At 42.0% G+C, this 20,618-nt stretch overlaps 1 protein-coding gene across 1 annotated transcript in view; it reads left to right on the top strand.

Annotated features, from left to right (window-relative positions):
* Window positions 1-18,305, top strand: part of LOC119418463 (kelch-like protein 29) — a 405,803-nt gene extending 387,498 nt beyond the window's left edge. The window contains exons 14-15 of the mRNA XM_037685752.1: window positions 11,676-11,820; window positions 17,298-18,305. Of these exons, the coding sequence (XP_037541680.1) occupies window positions 11,676-11,820; window positions 17,298-17,481 (329 nt within the window). The 3' untranslated portion in view covers window positions 17,482-18,305. The remainder of the gene's footprint in view (window positions 1-11,675; window positions 11,821-17,297) is intronic.
* The last annotated feature ends 2,313 nt before the right edge of the window (window positions 18,306-20,618 follow it).

Raw genomic sequence — 20,618 nt, 5'->3', positions numbered from 1 at the left:
ATGCAACCGTTGTGAGCACAGGCACAGGGGGTGAGAGTAAGGTCATCCCACCACCCATAGCCATGTGCCCACCTCAAATTCCTATATATGAATGTCATGAGGATGTTATGAATGAATGTCTAAGGTGTACAATAAAATTGAGTCCCAGGTGGCTATGGTCAACAAAGATGTAAAATTGTTGCAGCACACCCGAGCCCAAACAACCCTAAATGTATGGAATTGAAATGAAGAGGGTGGAGGTGCATGGTGAGGGATGGGGAGAAATAACTGTGAGAGCAAATGCTCCCACAGGGGGTCATCCCCAGCCAGAACCCCTTCAAAAACAACCCCCCCCCAGCCAAGCTAGGTCCACCCAGGGATTGAGGCCAAGACACCTCTCCATCTGGACCGACCGTCAGGCCCGCTGAGCTCCAGACCAGAGAGGGACAGAGCCCCGAGGGCCGCCAGAAGCTGCACCAGCAGCCTACACACCCGAGGGCCACCAGGACCCCCACAGATCGCAGTCAGCCCGCTACCAGATGGAGCCAAACCCCACCAGGACGACCCGGCCAAGAGCGCCCGCCCAACCGCCGACAGTGCCAGGAAGCACCGGGATCGAGCCCCCACCACAGGAAAGGGGCCAGCCAGCCGGCCATGCACAGTCCCGGGCCGCCCCCAAGGACATCCACCCCATCCCCACTCCAGAAGAAATACTACACCCACCCCTCATTCGGACATCTCTCAAAACACATAGCACACTAGACACCTAGGCTGGGTCAAACTACCCCCTCCTAGGGGCTACTGGTCACGCCCCCAAACACCCAACCCCCCAGCCCATGACCCACAACCCACCAGCGAGCCGAAGGCCCCCGCCCAGAACCGGGCACCAGAACGCAAGCCGGCCCAGAGCCCGGCAACCCGCCCGCCAGAGCCCAAGATCCCCGAACCCCACAGGCCCAAGCCCGGGGGCGACAAGCCCCCAGAACCCCAAGCCCCCGCGCCCACCCCGAACCCACATCAGCACAGCCAGGCTACCAGACCGGTGACCCACGACCGCCGCCATAGACCACCTGAGGGCCTGCATGCAGCCACCAGCAGACATCCCCCAGAACCACCCAGGCCCTCCCCAGAGGGAAAGCAGTGCCCCCCTGCCCAGGTACCCCCAAGAGCCCAGCCCCCGGCAACCCCCCCGGGGCCCCAAACCCATACACCCACCTCCACATCAACCCCAAGGCCCCACAAGGTCAGATCCCAGACTACCCACCCTCACTATGTAACGGAGCCGATCAAAGGAGCCCACAGAGATTGATCCAATGTGTCGGCAGATGCTGTTTCAAGACTAATATGATCTAACAGCAGATTTTTATACTGATTAATACTAAGATTATTTTTATTTTTCCAATTCAGGAGTATGGTTTTCTTTGCGATGCATAAGGCAGTGAAAATCATGCGACATGTATTTTTTTCCAGGGTAACATCTTCCAAGATAGCCAATAAGCAAACAGACGGAGAGAGTGGAATATTACATTTCAGACATTTAGACAAGTCTTCACAAACCTGGACCCAGAACCTCTGAACGGGTGGGCAGAACCAGAGTGCATGGATATAATCATCAGGAATATTGCCTGTGCACTGTGAGCAGTTGTTAGATGATGTAAATCCCATCCGAAACATTCGCTGACCTGTATAATGTACTCTATAAAGAACTTTATACTGTATTAATTGTAAGTTGGAGATTTTAGTCATTTTAAATGTTCTTAAACATATTTGAGACCAGGTGTTTTGGTCAAAATTGATTGATAAATCTGACTCCCATTTTGCAACAGGTAACATTATGGAGTCATTGATTCTAGACAATTTCTTGTATATTTTAGATAATAATTTGGGGGATTTAAGATTAAGGAACTCTAACACACATATTGGTGTTTCTAACAAAGTTTTATTAAGCTTAAATTTCTTTTTTATGATAGACTTAATTTGTTGATATTGTAAGAAGTATTTATTTTCAATGTCAAATTGTATTATTAAATTATTAAATGGAATAAAGTCTACACCTTCATATATGTGTTCCAGACGTTCAATTCCCTTGACTCTCCAACCTGGGAAATTTAACATATTATTTTCTTGTAGGATGTCAGGATTGTTCCAGATGGGTGTATGTCTACAGGGGAGTAGTGAAGATTTTGTCATTTTCAAATACTCCCACCATGCTGTCAGAGAAGAGCTAATATTGATGCTTTTAAAGCAAACATGTCTTTTTATATTTGTGCTAATAAACGGTAGATCTGAAATCTTAATATTATTGCATAAAGTTTGTTCTATGTCTATCCAAGTTTCATCTAATGTATTTGGATTTAACCACTTTGAGATATATTGTAACCTATTGGCTAAATAGTAGTGATAGAAGTTGGGAAGTTCTAACCCTCCGGTATCTTTAGATTTCTGTAATGCTTTTAAGCTAATACGTGGAGTTTTGTTTTTCCAAAGGAATTTAGATATCAAAGAGTCCAGTGACTTAAACCATTCAGTTGAAGGTTTATTTGGAATCATTGAGAATAAATAGTTTATTTTCGGCAGGACCATCATTTTTACTGAGGCAACTCTTCCCATAAGTGATATGGGCAGAGATTTCCATCTAGTAAGATCATCTTCAATGTTCTTTAAAATTGGGATATGATTCAATTTTATTAAGTCTTCCAATCTAGGAGAAATATTAATGCCCAAGTATGTAATGTTACCTGATTGTAGTCGTTCATTGAGAGAAGTATTAAACACGCAGTTTATTGGAAGAGCTGTGGATTTTGACCAATTTATAGAATAATCAGAAACTTTTGAGAATGAGTTTATTAATTCGATAAGATTAGATATTGACTTTTCTGTGTTCTGAAGAAAAAGTAAGACATCGTCAGCATAAAGACTAATTTTATGTTCTATATTTCTACACAGTATACCTTTAATATCAGCAGTTTGTCTTATTGCTGCTGCTAAAGGTTCAATAAAAATAGCAAATAGTGCAGGTGAAAGTGGACATCCCTGCCTGGTCCCCCTCTGTAAACAGAAGCTTGAAGATATTTGATTATTTGTCCTGACACATGCTCTTGGTGAGTTATATAATATTTTTAACCAATTAATGAAATGGTCCCCAAAACCAAATTTACTCAATGTAGAAAATAAAAATTTCCAGTTTACCCTATCAAATGCTTTTTCTGCGTCCAAAGACAAAATAGCCGTTTCAATATTTTTACTATATGAATACTCTATTAAATTATATAATCTGCGTGTATTTGTGGTTGAGTGTCTTCCTTTTATGAATCCAGTTTGGTCAGGATGAATAATGAGAGGAATTATTTTCTCTAATCTTTTAGAGAGGACTTTACTAATTATTTTAACATCTACATTAATAAGAGAGATGGGGCGATAACTGGTAGGTAGTACTGGGTCTTTGCCTGGTTTTAATAGTAGACTAATGTTGGCTGAGTTCATATGTGTTGGAAACCTGCCATTTTCTTCTGACTCATGTAGCATTCTGTGAAATATTGGTTCCAGGATGTTCCAGAACTCTTTATAAAATTCTGCTGGATATCCATCTGGGCCTGGAGATTTCTTATTAGGCATGTTTTTAATGGCTTCACGGAGCTCATCTGATGTTAATGGTGAGTCTAGTTCTGAAGATTGACTACTGTCTAGTTTTGGAAGTATTACTCTCTCCAAGAATTGATTAATATCTTCATCTGTTGGGTTTATTTGTGGAGTATATAGAGTTTTATAGAAATCTCTAAAAACACTATTTACTTTTTCCTCGTCATAAGTTATGTTACCATTTGTGTCTTTAATACCATATATAGACGTTTTTTCTTTATTTAATTTGAGTTGATTAGCTAAAAAGCTACCGGATTTATTACTGTGTTCAAAATGTTCCAAGCGAAGTCTTTGTACTAAGAATTTGTTTTTTTTGTCAATACATTCATTTAGTTCTAATTTTATCTTGCGTAGTTTTGTCTGTGTTTCCTCTCCTTGTAAACTTTCTAATAATTTGATAGATTTCTCTAAATCCTCAATACGTTTATTTTCTTTTTTCTTTTTGTTTGTTGCGTAGGATATTATTTTCCCTCTCATAACTGTTTTCCCAGCCTCCCAGAGTGTACACGCTGATGTACCTGGCAAGTCATTAAACTCTAAATACGATGTCCATTCATTTTTAAAGTATTGTATAAATTCTTCATCCATAAGCAGTGAGGTATTTAATCTCCAGTTTATACTTTTTGGGATTTCTTTCTTATTATCTAAATTTAAAGTAACTGGTGCATGATCACTGACAGCAATAGGGTGTATCTTAGTGTCTGAAATGTTGGTCAACAATGAGTTGCTGATTATAAAATAATCCAAACGAGAGTAAGAGTGATGCACATGTGAAAAGAAAGAATACTCTTTACTATTAGGGTGAAGAGACCGCCATGCATCGCAGAGTCCATAATCACTCATGTACTGTTTAACTACATTTATGGATTGCCAACTGCGTTGAGCTCCTACTGCATTCAGCCTGTCTATTTTGTTATCTAGACCAAAGTTAAGATCACCTCCCAGTACCAGCGAGCAATCCATGTGATTTGATAGAGTAGAAAAGAGATCATGAAAAAAAGCAGCATCGTCCACATTTGGCCCATATAAGCTAACAATACAATATTTTTGACTGAGTATGGATAATTTTAATATTATATATCTACCTTGCGGGTCTATAACTGTGTCTAATATTGTGAAGTTCACATTTTTATGTATTAATATTGCTACTCCTCTCTGTCTTGAGTTATAGCAGGCTGAGAATACATGAGGAAACTCAGGAGACTTTAGCTCATCCACAGTTGACGGTAATTTATGAATCTCTTGGAGTAATAAAACATCTGCCTTTAATCTTTTAATCTGGCTAAAGATTCTATTTTTTTTATGTTGGCTACCGGCTCCATTAATATTCCATGTGACAAACCTTAAGATGCCCATATTTGTGCTTGTGAAAATATAATTAAACCACACCCATTATCACAAATATCAAAAATAGTAAAACACCCAGACAATAACATAATCCTTAATGATTGATTATTTATGATTTATAGATAAACTAAGTGCTGTTTTTGAAGGTAAATCATGCATGTATTCCTTTATGAGGTATTTGTATGTATGTATATGGATATATATAAGCCTTTGTGCCTGTGTGCTAATAATTATTGAGTCAGAAAAATAGAGACAAAAAAAATAAAGTGAGATGATAATAAACACAATAAACACATAAAGATAAAAGAAGAAAAAATAAAAAAAGAACCCCCTTACCACATTAAGTGTCATGCCACCGTGTACCACCACCATCTGTGTAACCCACCAACCGAGCTGTGCTGAAAAATTACATAAATATCTGGTAAGTAATATGAATATATATGCTTGCTAATACATTTTAAGTAAAATTAGCAACTGAAGATCATACTTACCTTTTTTTTATATTATTAATAGAGCCAGGGAGTAACCTCTGGATCTCTAAACAGCTGACCATTGATGTACAGTTTGTCCACAGCCACCGCAGCTCTTCTGCCCTCGTTTATATTTTTCTTTCTAATCGGGAACAGAACGCGCCTTCTACTCAGAATCTCTGCAGGGAATTGGTCGTTCATGCTAAAGTTCGTGTCACGCAGTTCTCTACCTCGGCTTTTAATTTGTTCTTTCTGTTTGTAATGTTCAAACTTAGCTACAATCGGCCGCGGCCGATTGCTTCCAGGCTTCTTACCTCCGAGGCGGTGGACCCGGTGAAAAGTGATGGATTTAACCGCGTCACTCGGCAACTTCAGCTGGTTCTGAATGAAGTCACGGACGGAGGCCTCAGGGACCTCGTCCGCTCGCTCCGGTATTCCCGAGAAGACGAGATTGTCCCGCATGCTCCGGGCTTGGATATCCAGGATAGATTCTTTGATTTTTTTATTATCCCCGGATAGCAGCGTCATCTCCTCGGTGAGTTGTTTTACCGTCCCTCTCAGCTCCTGATTTTCACTAGCAAGTGATGCTACCTGTTGTTGGCTGAATTCCAAAGACTCCCTGAGGCCTTGAAACTCTTTATGTAGCATCTCTACTAATGCTAGTCGGGCGTCCAAGCTAGTTAGCTTCTGGTCAATTGACTCCAATATCTCCTTTAAACCTGAATCGTCAGGAGACGGTGCCGTAACGCTGTCTGAGCTGCCCTGTCGATGCCGCTTAGCAGTGGGGATGTTAGCTGAATTGCTAGCAGCACCGGATGTTTCTTTAGGCTTACCCATGACTAAGCTTTCGAAACACTCGTCAACAAACAATTCCAGGCTCTGCAAAGTCTCCTCGTCCAGTTTGTTTGATCGAATGAAAAAAGTTTATTAGTAATATTTAGGACTTTCTTAATTATCTTATATTTAATTAAACAGTTTTTATTTAAATAAATACGGACTTACCAAAGTTTTATCATAATACTCACGCACAGTTTCTTCCTAGGTTCTCAGCAACAGCTCATTGCACCGTCACCCAAGCCATGTGTTTTCATTTCTAATTTCATCACAAATGCTGTCCTGATCTCTGATGTTTCCATCAAGGAACAGTTCTGACAAAGTAAATGATCTTTTCAAGACTTTTGCATTTCTTCTTGAGCAAAAATATCCTTTTTTTTTTTGTTCCACTCCGAGTCAATCTACACACAGTTCTTCAAAAAGACACAAATTAGGCACTTCTACAAAACAATTCTAGCTGAGACAGAGACACCTTCTAGCTGTCTCTGTGTGGTTTCTGAATGGATCGAGGCACATGGGGGGGGGGGGGGGGTTTGAAAAAAAACGGGGGCCGCTTCGACTCTGTTTTTTTTTTTTTGTTGTTGTTTTAACTTTTTGTACACCTACACTGCACACCCACACTACGGGTATGACCTCGACACACTTGTGGAGTTTTGTGTGTCGCTGCCTTGACATCGTGGTTCAGTTCTCGGCCCCCTTCCAGCCTCGGGCTCAGACTCTGGCCTGTCATGGCGGCCAACTCCATGATTCTCCACCTGCCTGCACGGACCAGACTCTACGGAACAGTTTGGTTCCACGGGGAAACTGTGGATATTCTGTGTCTGCTGGATCTGGTTCTGGACAGTAGTCATCGTCCATTGCCACAGTCATTATTATCATCATGGTGCCAACAAGACCACACTGCTAACAGAACCATGGTGCTAACAGGACCATGGTGCTAACAGGACCATGGTGCTAACAGAACCATGGTGCTAACAGGACCATGTTGCTAGAGAACCTCACTGCTAACAGAACTACACTGCTAACAGAACTACACTGCTAACAGAACTACACTGCTAACAGAACTACACTGCTAACAAACCATGGTGCTAACAGGACCATGTTGCTAGAGAACCTCACTGCTAACAGAACTACACTGCTAACAGAACTACACTGCTAACAGAACCATGGTGCTAACAGGACCATGTTGCTAACAGGACCATGGTGCTAACAGGACCATGTTGCTAGAGAACCTCACTGCTAACAGAACTACACTGCTAACAGAACCATGGTGCTAGAGAACCTCACTGCTAACAGAACTACACTGCTAACAGAACCATGGTGCTAACAGAACCATGGTGCTAACAGTACCATGGTGCTAATGGGACCATGTTGCTAAGAGAATCTCACTGAGTGCCAACAGAACCACTCTGCTAATAGGACCATGCTGCTGTAGATGTATTTCTTTTTTACTTTTGGCACCTTGCTTTGTATTTTTTGGTATTTCTTGTTGTTTTTTGACGAGTCAAGACAGTTCTTCTCGTCCTGAGCATTTCATTGCGTTGTTGATCTGCAAATTACAAATAAACCTAAACCAAACCAAACCCGCCACTAATGATTTATGAACGGTCCGAGGCAGCTCAAAGACTGTTGTTCAGAATCCTTCTGAAATGTAAAGACACTATCAGGTTGGGTACATGGATTAGTTCACGTCTTTCCAGAGAAACTTTATCAAGTTCACACTCAGACTCTGCTTGCACCACTTCAGGCCTTTTGTGCAGCTTTCCTCCAAATCCTCTTGGTTCAGATGTGAACTTTAACCCCCAGTGTGGGAGCTGAAACGCAGTGGAAAATGTTTTTCACTCAGAATGCTGTATATTGTCTGCATCCATCTCTCTCACTGTTCTGAAAGGTTCCCTACAGCTATCTTAGAAAAACATTAACTGTTTTACTGCAAGACTTGGAGGGCTATGGATGGATTACATGGCCATGCATGGGGAGCTTAAGCACAGCTGACCCACAGTGTAGTCTGGACAAAGCTGCTTGTTGCATTGGCCTGCTCCCAAGGGTTTGCTCATGTGGAAGCCATTTTTCTTCCAGCATGTCTCTGCTAGTCTATAAAGTTTCTCTCTATCTCCACACACAGATGAAGAGTTAACCAGCCCTGATGCATTTCACTGGTTAATGTTAAAGGCTGCTTTGCTTTAAGGACACCTTCCTGCAGATTGCTCCATACCATCCGCTGTGAGTCCTTTAATTGTCACTTCCTGTCATTTGGTGGACTGGATTCCAGTGATTGTGTGAAATCAGTCAGATCCATCAGCAAACAGTCTACAAGTAGAAAAGTGTACTAAAAAATAGCTCAGAACTTTTGAAGTGAAGTTCTGGGGAGAAAATGTTAAACAATATCTTGCCTGTTGTAGATAGCTCTTTGAACATCCTCACTTTGGAGAAATGAGAATTTAATCCTGACCAGGTTCATGAGCAAAAAGTTTTCAAGTGCTGCCAAGATCAAAGTTTATTGCTGCCATTTTTAAACAGCCCCATGAAGTTATTTACAAGAGCAAATAGTTGCAGCAGCAGCAGCTAGCTGTAGTCCTTCCTGTGCAGCCAGAAGGTTGTAATATCGGAAATTTCTGCCAGATAAACTTGTATTGCATAATCAATATTGATGATAATGTGAAAAAACCTTTGATATTGAAGTTGTTTTAAGACAACACTTTGATCTTTTTCAGACTAGCTGTTAGCTGTTAGCTTGTCGATCAGGTCAAATATAAAGTAGGGATGCACGATATTGGATTTTTGGCTGATATCTGATAAGCCGATATGTTAAAACTTATTTGGCCAATAACCGATATTTTATATACTTTCTTTTGTCAGAACATAGTCCTCTTATTTAGGATTATTTGCTACAAAAATTGTGCAACAGCTGTAAGAGCTGGTGACATATCTTCAGTAACAGCCATATGATATACATAACTAACTTATATTAAATGAAAAGTGTTAAATATTATTTATTAGCATTAGACACCTGCGATGTCTCAGTTGTGGAGGCTTGTTCCAGGTTCCTATAGCTGCATTGTGGGATCCTCTGCACTCCTGTGCATGAAGGACAGACTTTTTAAGTTCAAAGTTGTTGTCTATCCATTGTGCTGTTAGACTAATCATGCTAACGGGGCTAACACTTGACTTCCAAATGTCTGTGGTAAAACTCACCCAAGCGCTATCAGCTGTTAGCTTCTCAATGACGTCGGAAATGACGGCTTGTAACTGGGGTAACGTTACGTCAGAAAAATATCTCTGACTGAGAGCTCAACGTAATCCATAAATCTTCAGAATCGGACGTCCTCACCAATGAAAATAAACCTTCCACACCAAGACATTTTGAATTTTCCTCTCCACCGTGAGATCAGGTAGGAGCACGTGATGTCATCAAGTTGTGCTGTTGCTGCAGACATACTTGTCACTGGGTTGTCATACAAAAACAGCGTCTTTTATATCGGTGAGTTATTTTGATGGAATGTCCGATATTGAACTTTAACGCTAATATCGGCCGATACCATGCCGATAATTTCGTGCATCGCTAATATAAAGTATTTCTCCAAACTGAGGCGGTTTAAAGAACAATCCACAGCAGGTAACTGTTTATAAGTTTACAGCAAAACTCCCTTTCAAAACAGCTGAACTAGCCTTTAAAGCCTTTCTGTTGTAGTGAAACCATATAAAAATACTTGTTTTATCTTGTGGCTGCTCTCACCTGCAGGAGGTGCCACATTAAGCAAACCCGCAAGAAAGATGTGGCCGTTAGTTTTACAGCGTATGACCCTGAGCAAACCTGGGCTCAGACCTGCAGCTTCAGGATTCAGACTGAAATAAAGCCGTGATTTAAAAAAAATAAACTAATAAATACTTGATGAGGTTAGTAAAAGTACACGTGCAATGACCCAGTAAGGAGTTAAACTCTGAGTTGAATGCGTTCTTTACGGCTGAAGATGTTAAGAACTGTGAGGAACGTCCCTCATAGCCACAACACTGGAATCAGGTCAGGAGCTCAGTGGTTTGAGTTTAAATTTCAGAAACACAATTGAGCCTCTGAGGAATGAATCCCTTTCCTTTTATTACCATCATGACTTCAGTTAAATAATTTAAGTGCTGGACTCAACAAAAGCCTGCAGGGATGAACTGTATGAATGATCTGTGCATCATCACGTCCTGCTCTTTGGCTTCTGAAGCTAATAACACAGCTGCCTCCGTAAGACTTTGACAAGCACTAATTGGCAAATGTTACCATGCTAACAGTAAGGTGGTGGGCACAATGTAAACATCTGCACAACATCAGCATGATTGCCTTTTTTTTTTCCTTCACGTGAGGATGATGGCACGGTGCAATTAGTGAAAGTTCATAGCATTGATGGGAGCAAACAGAGCCTCTCGTGCAGTAATCACAGAGGAACTCCGACCTCCGGAGCTGACCTGTTAATTAAACATGTCAGACTGCGCTCGGCAGCTGGGGCAAGGTGCAGGAAAGGAGGGAGATGGGGGGAGGGGGGCCGTTCCCACTTCCTTCGCTGCCTTCACTGTCATGAAGACGTAACTCCTCCTGCTGTCTGTTTGCTGATGAGGGATGTCGGTCCGTTGTGGCGGAGCACGGCCAAGTGTCTGTGCATTATTCATGCTGCTTGTAAATTGGCCAGCTGCAGAGGCGCTCGAGAGAAACAACCCTCACCCCCTGCGGGGGGGGGGGGGGGGGGAGGGGGGGACTAGTTGCTGGCGAGCTCCAGGTTTCCAGCAGCGTCGTTGGGCTCAAACCTCTGCTTCATATTGTCCCTGTCATCTGTAACTGCAGCGGGGCCTGCTTTGTGTTTTTCCTCCATACCGTCCCACACTGAATTATACAATATCCACAGTAACCATTTATCCCACCTGTTCACTTGTGTGTTGCCAAATACACATGCATTGTGCTTTCTCTGGTCTTTCTTCCTTGTATAAATCTATGGAAGTGCCAGTGGGCCTAATGCAATTCAGAATTATTAGGACTTGGGTAACTCTTCTATATTGCTTCCAAGCCCAAACATATTTTGGACGAGAACCCAATAAAGCCTGTGTGATTTATGAGCCTCACTTTCTTCTTCTCTATAGGTATCCAATCTGTTTTGTTTTTTTAAAAACCTATCTTGAAAGGGGCATATCTGTAGAGTGATAAGGAGAATGTTGATGATGATTGTTTCTTCATTCAGCACAGGGACCAGACGTGGAGGAGGGAAAAGAAAAAGAACAAATTGATGCCATTAAACTTAATGGAAATGTCTGCTGTGTGAGAGAATGACATCCAAACAATGGCACTGTGTTTTCTCTAAAAAAGTAAAAGGCACAAAAAAAAAAAAAAAATCACTCCTCTTTTCTCTCTCTGCCTCCTCATATCTTTAGATAACAAATACGCTCCTGCTGTGAGTCTAAACGGCTATATATTCATCCTGGGAGGGGCCTACGCTCGAGCCACCACCATCTATGACCCGGACAAAGGCAACATCAAGGCCGGGCCCAACATGAACCACTCTCGGCAGTTCTGCAGGTAAGAGATTATTAATGGAGCACGACCACAGAAAAGATCATCTGAAGAGAGTCCATGAAGCTACTGCCCAGCAACATCAAGTGTGTAATCAACTCAACTAACAAACACCTACCTGTTGATGTGTGAGCTGTAGAAGTACAAGAACGATCACCGTGGTAACCACTAGGATGCACGATATTATCGGCACGGTATCGTATCGGCCGATATTAACGTTAAAGTTCAATATCGGCCATTCCATCAAAATAACTCACCGATATAAAAGACGCTGTTTTTGTATGACAACCCAGTGACAAGGATGTCTGCACCAGCACAACGTGATGACATCACACGTTGTGTTAGCTCCGTTAGCATGATTAGCCTAACAGCACAATGGATAGAAAAACTTTGAACTTAAAAAGGCTGTCCTTCATGCACAAGAGTGCAGAGGATCCCACACTGCAGCTATAGGAACCTGGAACAAACCTCCACAAATGAGACAACATCACAGGTGACTAATGCTAATAAATAACATTTAACACTTATTTAATATAAGTTAAAGAGTTATGTATATCATATGACTGTTACTGAATATATGTCACCAGCTCTTACAGCTGTTGCACAATTTTTGTAGCAAATAATCCTAAATAAGAGGGCTATGTTCTGACAAAGGAAAGTACTGTATATTAAAATATCTGTAGCAGTTATCGGCCAAATAAGTTTTAACATATTGGCCAAAAATCCAACAACATGCATCCCTAACTACACACCTGTCTGTCACTCCCTGACTGTCAAAGTAAATGAGAAGCAGACTCAAAGCAGTCGATGTGTAAAAACTACAAGTTGGAGCTTGAAGATTCTTGATCAGAAAGCAGCAGAAGTATGTGACGGTCACATGTGTGAGTTTACATGTGTGAGTTTACATGTGTGAGTTTACATGTGTGCACTGTGTTTTATGTAGGAGGTATAAGTTAAAAAGGCTTTACTTTCAGTTTTGTTGAATATTTTGAGTTACAGCCAAATCTGTGGAAGCTTAGCTGTACTCTGCATTCTGGGAGGGTTTGAAGAAAAAATGCAAGTCCTGTATTGGTAAGAAGCACACTGGACAAAAATACTTGCATTTTGAGGTATAATTTGTTTATGTACTAGAAACATGAGCGCAAGTATTAGTTTGCAAACGATTAGAACATTCTCAGACTGCTCAAAAGTGAGTGACAGTTGAATGTTCTGTGGAAAAATCTGCTCAATCATATTATTTTTGATGTAAACTGTTGTATTTGCAGTGGTTCCCAACCCTGGTCCCTGAGGAACACCACCCTGCTTCTCTGCTCCAGCACACCTGATTTGAATAAATGGGTGATTATCAGGCTTCTGCAGAACTACAGGAAGTAATTAAATCACTGAATCAGGTGTGCTGGAGCAGAGAAATTACTAAAACATGCAGGATGGTGTTCCTCAGGGACCAGAGTTGGGAAGCACTGTATTAAGAGTACCAGTGCAGTCATGTGATCTCCAACCCGTTGACATTTTTAAAGATGTTTCTGCTGTAGAGCTCCAAAGAGTCCTGGGTTTTCTCAGTCTTTTGCCAAAATCCCATTGATCTCCATTCTTTATTTTCTCTTTCTTTTCTTTTTTGCTAAATTTGCTTATGTTGTGCGACGTACCCCTACCAAGTCAAAGCACAGCTATAGATCATTCCCAGTCGTGATGCATCCTTCTGATCATAATTTAATTCATTTCAAAACTGCGGGATGAAGTAAAGAAGAAAAACAAATTCTTAGAATAATAAAATGTGATAACATCTCTAACGTGGGATAAAGATTTTTAAAGCTCACACGCAGCCGATCTAAACAGAAATTATCTTCACAAAGCTTCAATAAATAAATAAATAACTCAAACAAAGTCAAGCTTATTATTCATCTGTCAGTCATCCACAGGTTGCAGAGAAAATTCTTGTTTGAATTAAAACAGGAAAAGCAGCCGAAAGATGCAGATCAGCAGCTAAACTTCACCCTCGATGGGACGATCTTCATTTTTCTTTTTGATTTGCCTGAACAGTAGTGCTGCTGAGCATCATGCTGGGGGGGGGGGGGGGGGGGTCGTTGTTCAATCGCAGACTCTTTGATTTAATCAATTTTCCTTTAGTCTGTGTTGATGACGGTGACATTTAGCTGATCTTATTTTTGTTAGCGGCTGTTTTTATGTTCCAAAACACTAAAGTAACTGCAGCCAACTCCTCTAGCTGTTGCTCTGTTTGTGAGCTCGTGCAGGAGCGTAAACGAACATTCCCAGCTTCAGGATCACGCCCGACTGTTCCAGTCAAGCCTAGCCACAGAGGTGTGCAGTTCACTGGATAATAAACTGTTTTCAGGCCTTTGTTGTTGTTGTTGTTGTTTTCCAGACTTTGAGTGTGAAAAAGATGCATGAAATACATTTGGGAGGCAATTACAGACGTGATCTTATGTGCAGAATGTGCAGCATAAATCATGTTGTCAGAGTTATTGATAAGCTGCACCAGCACACACCAGGCAGCTGTTCTGCTACATTTAACCAAGTCTGACACAACTGGGGGGGGGGGGGGGGGGGGGGGGGACGGGGACAGAGAGAGGATCTCTCAGAAATGTGTGAGTGAACTGTTCAGCGCTGAGGATGCAGGCTGGCAGGTCACCGTGCAGGAGAGCAGCTTCAGGCTTTGTGTGATAATCTTCCCGAGTGCCAACAGCGCGTTGGAAGTGCAGGACCAAGTGTGTGTGTGTTGGTTCTTTGTTTTGTTCTAAGCGTGCACCTCATGTAAAATGCAGATCGTTTCTAAACCCCAAAAGAAGGAAGCAAAGCTCTAATCAGCTTACGAGCCAAAGTTCTAATCCTTTCCGCACGCACAGACTCCTGCTTCTGTTTATCATATCAAATGGACACATTTGTGCAGATATTTGCTTTGTCATTAGTCAGAGAACGTGATACGTGTGTGTTTCCCCCCCCCCCCCCCCACACACACACACACATTAACAGTGTTGGCCACGCTGAGCCCCCTCCCCTCGCTCAGCTCTACAATCTGCCTGTTTGTCATCAGATTGAGACTCAGCTCATTTCAAAGCCTCAGCAGCTGAACCTCCCTGACACTGACGGCCTCTTCTGTTTCCTCCTGACAGTCGGAGTGAAAAGCGTCACTATTTCAAACATCAAACTTTATTTCTAACATCAAACTTTATTTCTAACGTTAAAGTTTGACACGTTGACGCTTTCTGAGCAGCTTCTCAAACGTTCATTAAAGCAGAAGTTTTAGAGGAACTTCTACAAACAAAAGGAATAAACCAACAAAGTGTTTATAAGAGAAGTACTTTTAAATGTCAAAATAACGTTTTTATATTCACCGTGACTGTTTCACAGGAAAGATCAAAGCTACACGAGTACAAAGCTGTAGGGTGAAGCAGCACTAGGTCTTAAAGGGGTAGTCCTGCCATTTTTAGTTGTGTTGGGTCAAAAAGTTATAAATAGTTAGAGCATTATCAAGCATGAAATCAGAGAATGTGAAGCAAAGTGTGAAAGAACACTACGTTATCAAAAGTTTACACAACTCCAAGCAGACCAATGTATTCAGGAGCATCAGGACATTTACCGTAATTTACGGACTACTGAGCGCACCTGAATATAAGCCACACCCATGGGGGGAAAAATTGAACATATGCTGCATATAGCTGTGGGTGTCCATGAGATATTTACACATAAAGATTTTTTAAAAACTTTTGATTAAATACGTACTGGTAACATTTACAAATATATACCGTTTTTGGTTTTTTTCTCAGAACAATGCCTGTAACACAGCTAATAATAAAAAATAAATAAATAATACAGTAGCCTACCATGAAGTCATTGATCGCCATCTTCATCTTCCTCCTGTGCACTGTCCTCTTCATCATGCAGCTGTCTTTCGAAACTCTTGGTGATAGATGTTTTTTTTTTTCACCGCTCCTCTGTCAGGATCCACTGGTACTTTAGTAAAAGTTGCTCTTTGCGTGCAGCCAGTTCTGCTAAACGATTTCTCACCACCAGTCATCCAAGTGTCCCATTGAGCTCAGAGTCCCACATTTATTTAGAGTGGCTGCAAATACTTTGTTGTGCCCCTCACCAGTGGACTGATGAAACTTGGTTTCATTGGTTCACTGTAACCTGTTTGGTCATTTCAATGGTCAGATTATTTTACTTTTTGAACTTTTATTTATACAGGTAGTCACATTGAGCCATGAGGACCCACCCTCCAATAGAGACGTGGATTGTGCAGCTATGTGAACGCCTGCGTGTGAAAAGGCTAATAAATGTTTCGGCTGCATGAAGCTCGTAAGCCCGTCAAAAAAAATCCATAAATCTGCTTCAGCATCGAATAAGCTGTGGTGTTCCAAGTGTGTGAAAAAAGTAGCAGCTTATAGTCCAGAAATGACGGTACACGCTCTGAGCCCAGCGCACATGGATTTGTGTAACCTGGATGAAGATGTCTGTCCTTTTCTCCACTGTGTTCTGAAGTCATGGATGAAAATGATCAAACCATCCCTTTAAACAAATCTAACATTTTCAATTATTTTTATTATTTATGAATGTTTCTGTTCCGAGTCCTGAGATGACTTCTGTTAAATTTTCCATCTTTGCTGGTGGTTACACAAAGAAAAACCCATTTCCTTTAAGCATTAGTTTGCTTTCCTTCAGAGAGGTTGACTCCCTTCATTAAGTCCAGTACACTTGGACTGTAAAGGACCTTGTTAAAGCCGGTGAGGATGTTCATGCAGTCAGGTGTTGGATGGTTGGGCTGAGCACACAGTGGAGGTGCAGAAAGAGGTTTTTGTGCACCACCACGAGCAGTCACAACTTGGAGGGCACAGCTGTATGATAACCCTCAGTCATGGTGACATGTCACCTAAACTCTTTAGTTGTTGTGCAACGCTCTTTGAACAGCCTCAGTTTGGAGAAAAGCTTCATTTCTGAGTTCGTGGATGGATCGCTGCGATCCTAAAACAACTTCACAGGTTCAAGCAAATACTGTTTTATAAACAGTTACATCATTTTATCACTACACACAACTCTATGATCTACAAAGAACACTAGTTACTTCCTCAGTCCACTACTAACAGGTAAAACAATGAATTTGATTGAACTGCTTTAACTTGATTGGTTGTAAGACTACAGTAGAACATTATTGGGTCACAATTTCTCTGGCATGTCAAGTCTGACATGTGATACATTTTATGTGGACAGTTATTTAGTAACGGTCCAGACGACCTTCTACAATCCAAGTAATGCAAAACCAGTGGTAACGTCTTAAAACGGCATGTGTGTGAACCGTGATGATTGAGACGGGACTTGTTTTAGGTTGATGACGTTCTGTTTTGGTCCAAGCTTTGTTCAGACTAGCCCGACGTCGCTCAGAGAGCTCAGTGAAGGAGAAATGAATAGTTCGTGACATTTCCTCTGAACGTCACTGATCCAAACCATCACTGTCACTCTGTTTGCAGCGCCGCCATCCTGGACGGGAAGATCTACGCCACCGGAGGCATAGTGAGCAGCGAAGGTCCGTCGCTCGGCAACATGGAGACGTTCGACCCCTGCACCAACACGTGGACGCTCCTGCAGTCTCTGCCCTGCCCTCTCTTCAGACACGGCTGCGTGGTCATTAAGAAGTACATCCAGAGCGGCTGACGGCGGCTCGGACCGGACCAAACACTAGCTGAGCGATGCGTGACGGCAGCTTAGAGCTGGGTCAGTCCGTCTGTTGGTGACATTTGGAGTGACGCCAGCATCGAGCCACACCCCCACCCCACCCCCTCAAACCAGACCCTGTGCAGAATGTACTCATGTTCAGCTACTCAGCCATGCCAGGTGACGACGCCCAACCTCCAGTACTGTGCGTGTTATGGTAGTAGTCCATCCTCTCATCTGACAGGCACAGGGACCCTTCGTCACTCATAGCCAACTGGTTTCAAGTGAAGTCTTCTTTTCAGTTCTCCTTTTTCCTAGTCTCCGTGAACGCACCACTTTACGTCTCTTTGGTACAGTCAGATCATCGCAGGTCCGTGTTTTTTGTCACTTCGAGTGAATTGCATTTGACAGCTGTAGGTTAGAGCAGGAGTTTACACAACAGGAAGAGCCGTTAAGAGAAATGGGACTGGGTTTCTCTCTCTCTGCTTGGTCTGGAAGAAAAACTTGTGTGTATTTATATGAGGGAATTTTAAAAACAGATTTTTTTTTAGTCTGTGTGACCTAGTTCTTTTAACATCTTGTTAAACAGGAAGGAACACGATCAAATTTAGGTCGGATCAGATTTAAAGGGAGAAAATCCTCATTCCTTCATTATCACGGAGTTCCAGTTGGATGGTGACATCATCTGGAGCAACGGTGGGAGTTCTTTCTCCCCCCCCACTCAAACACGGTGACTTTCTGGGACATACACCACAAACGGAGAGGGGGGGGAGGGATCCCTCCTCCTGGTGACGTCGAGTTGGGAAAGCTCCTCTCTGGATAAAAAGCACAATGTTCACCCTGTGGCTGTTACCATAGATGTTCTGTTGATTCTGTCTTTCATCAGCCCTCCCTTTTCTGCTTTATACAGTGCGTTTCGTTGTATTCTGTAAATACAGGAAGGAAATATGTATATTTTAAACCTGAAAGCAATTCTGTATAAATGTTTTTAGAAAAGAAAAAAAAGACAAATCTGATAGACTGGATTAATAATGTCTGTAAATCTGTACCCAAACAGGAGAAACAATTGTTACTAATGAGCCCTAATACATAAAAAAATCAAAATGCATTGTCACGTTTGTTTGTTTTTTGTGTATCTTTACATCAAAAGGTAAAAACGTACACAAAATGTACAGTTTGCAACTTTTTATTCAAGTATATCAACAGCAGTTTGTTTAGAAATACAGTAAATGTTTCATTTCAAATATTATGAACAGGTATTTAAAATACACAAAGGAGCAAAACGGACAAAAGCTACAAAAAGTTCAGGGGGGGGCAACCAAACTAGCAGACAAAGTGGTTGTTAGTCTGAACCGGCTACATGGTGGGACATTTAACGTCCAGACGGTTAAAAACTCAAAAGTGACGATTTTGGCAAAAGAACAGTGAAAATGTGTTTGGGTTGTTTTTATACACTGGGATTCTTTAAACTGTTTTCAATATCCTCACACCAGTCTCTTCCAGTATGTCACATTCTGTAACCACTCAAAGAAGACAGAACAATAAAATAAATAGAAAAAGTTGGAAGGGCATGCTGTCCCGTGTTGAACCTGAGACTGTAAACCGTTTAATCCCCCCGACGAACGCCGAATCAACCTGCTACACAAACGCTACACAATTCAGCAAAAACTGCTCCAATGGACTTGTAATGCTTCCCGGATTTTAAAACATTCAACAACAAAAAAACAACTCTTTATTCAATATTAACTGTGAAATTTTCTACATAAATAGAACGATGAGATGAAACGAAGAGGGAAAAGATGCAGAGAAGGCGGCGGTGGGTTTGTAGAGGCAAAAAATTCATTACAGTTTTTTAAAAAAGTGACCAAAAACAAAACTAAAATAGTAAAGTAACAAAGAGTCCGTGTCATCGTTTTAAATTCTACGCGATCATCTGGCTCAAATGCAAACAAACAAAACCATGTGAGACATAAACAACTGTTGGTTGCACTGACCTGGTACCTCCAAGATACGTGGATGTTGCAGCAGTATGTTGTCTTGAAGGGGGAGGACAAATACTGTTGTTGTACTCAGTAAACAGATCAAATAAATTACGCTGAGGTAGCTTCGGTTGTTCCTCTCTGCAGTAGTCCGAGTGCTAACCTGCCGCTGCCAGTTTGCATACCGTCTTTGTTTTTGTCGCTTTGAATTGGAGGAAAGGCGGATTGAGCCGGGCTCACTTCTCCACTCTACATACACTGAAACATCTTTTAAAAAATAATAATCATGTCATTTAATCTTATAAAGCTTCAGGAAACGCCCCAATTCATCACAGTAAAAAGAACACGTACTGCGAGAGCCCAGCTTTTCTCGTCTGCTGATGAAAAAAGTCCGAACACGCGAAGAAAAGAAGGAAAATAAACGTGTAGAAGGTTTTAGTGGCGGGCACTGCCTAGAATGGCCTTGAGCGTTGGAAATTCACCCATGAAGAGACAGTCTGAAGCAGAGCATCTTCATAAAAAAGGTACAAAATAATGAACAGATATACAACGTAATGCGTACGTCATGACCGCTGAACGTGTTCCGAGGTGAAACGGGCGTCGGCACGACGAACCCATCGACTCGCATCGTTAGATCTTTGCACTCGCTACGACTGCGGGACGGCCGCTGTAGAGGAGCTCTCGTTACACCTGCAGCGTGACCTCCCCCAGCTGCTTACACTTTGACGGGGCAGGAATTAGTTAAAAATTAGTAATGCGTTCGTTTTGTTTTGTTTTGAGTGTTGACCAGACACCGACACACGAGGAGGGTCATCTACAACTCTGTTGCTCCAGTTTGCTTTAGCTGCCAAGTTAAAACCGTTAAAATTACTTCAGAATGTTTCACGGGTTTTAATTTAATCGAGTGTCATAAATATTAAAATCACTGAACTCGGGGGTTAGGCCCACCCCATCATACAGCCTGTTTAATACCAGTTAAATGCGTCAGGGGTTAATAAGGCACACACTAGGCAGTGCAAACTAGTCGCCCTCCAATTTGTACTGCTTCCAGGTCCTCTGTTAGGGGGGGGGGGGGGGGGGGGGGCGTGTAGGGAGAGGGGGTAGATCTCGATGGTGGGCGGTGTATTAATAACGCTGGGTGTGCGGTGGGGGTGTGGT

Source organism: Nematolebias whitei, chromosome 12 (genome assembly GCF_014905685.2).
Source record: "Nematolebias whitei isolate Nwh7 chromosome 12, NemWhi1, whole genome shotgun sequence".
NCBI lineage: Eukaryota > Metazoa > Chordata > Actinopteri > Cyprinodontiformes > Rivulidae > Nematolebias > Nematolebias whitei.
This window is presented reverse-complemented; position numbering and strand designations above follow the sequence as displayed.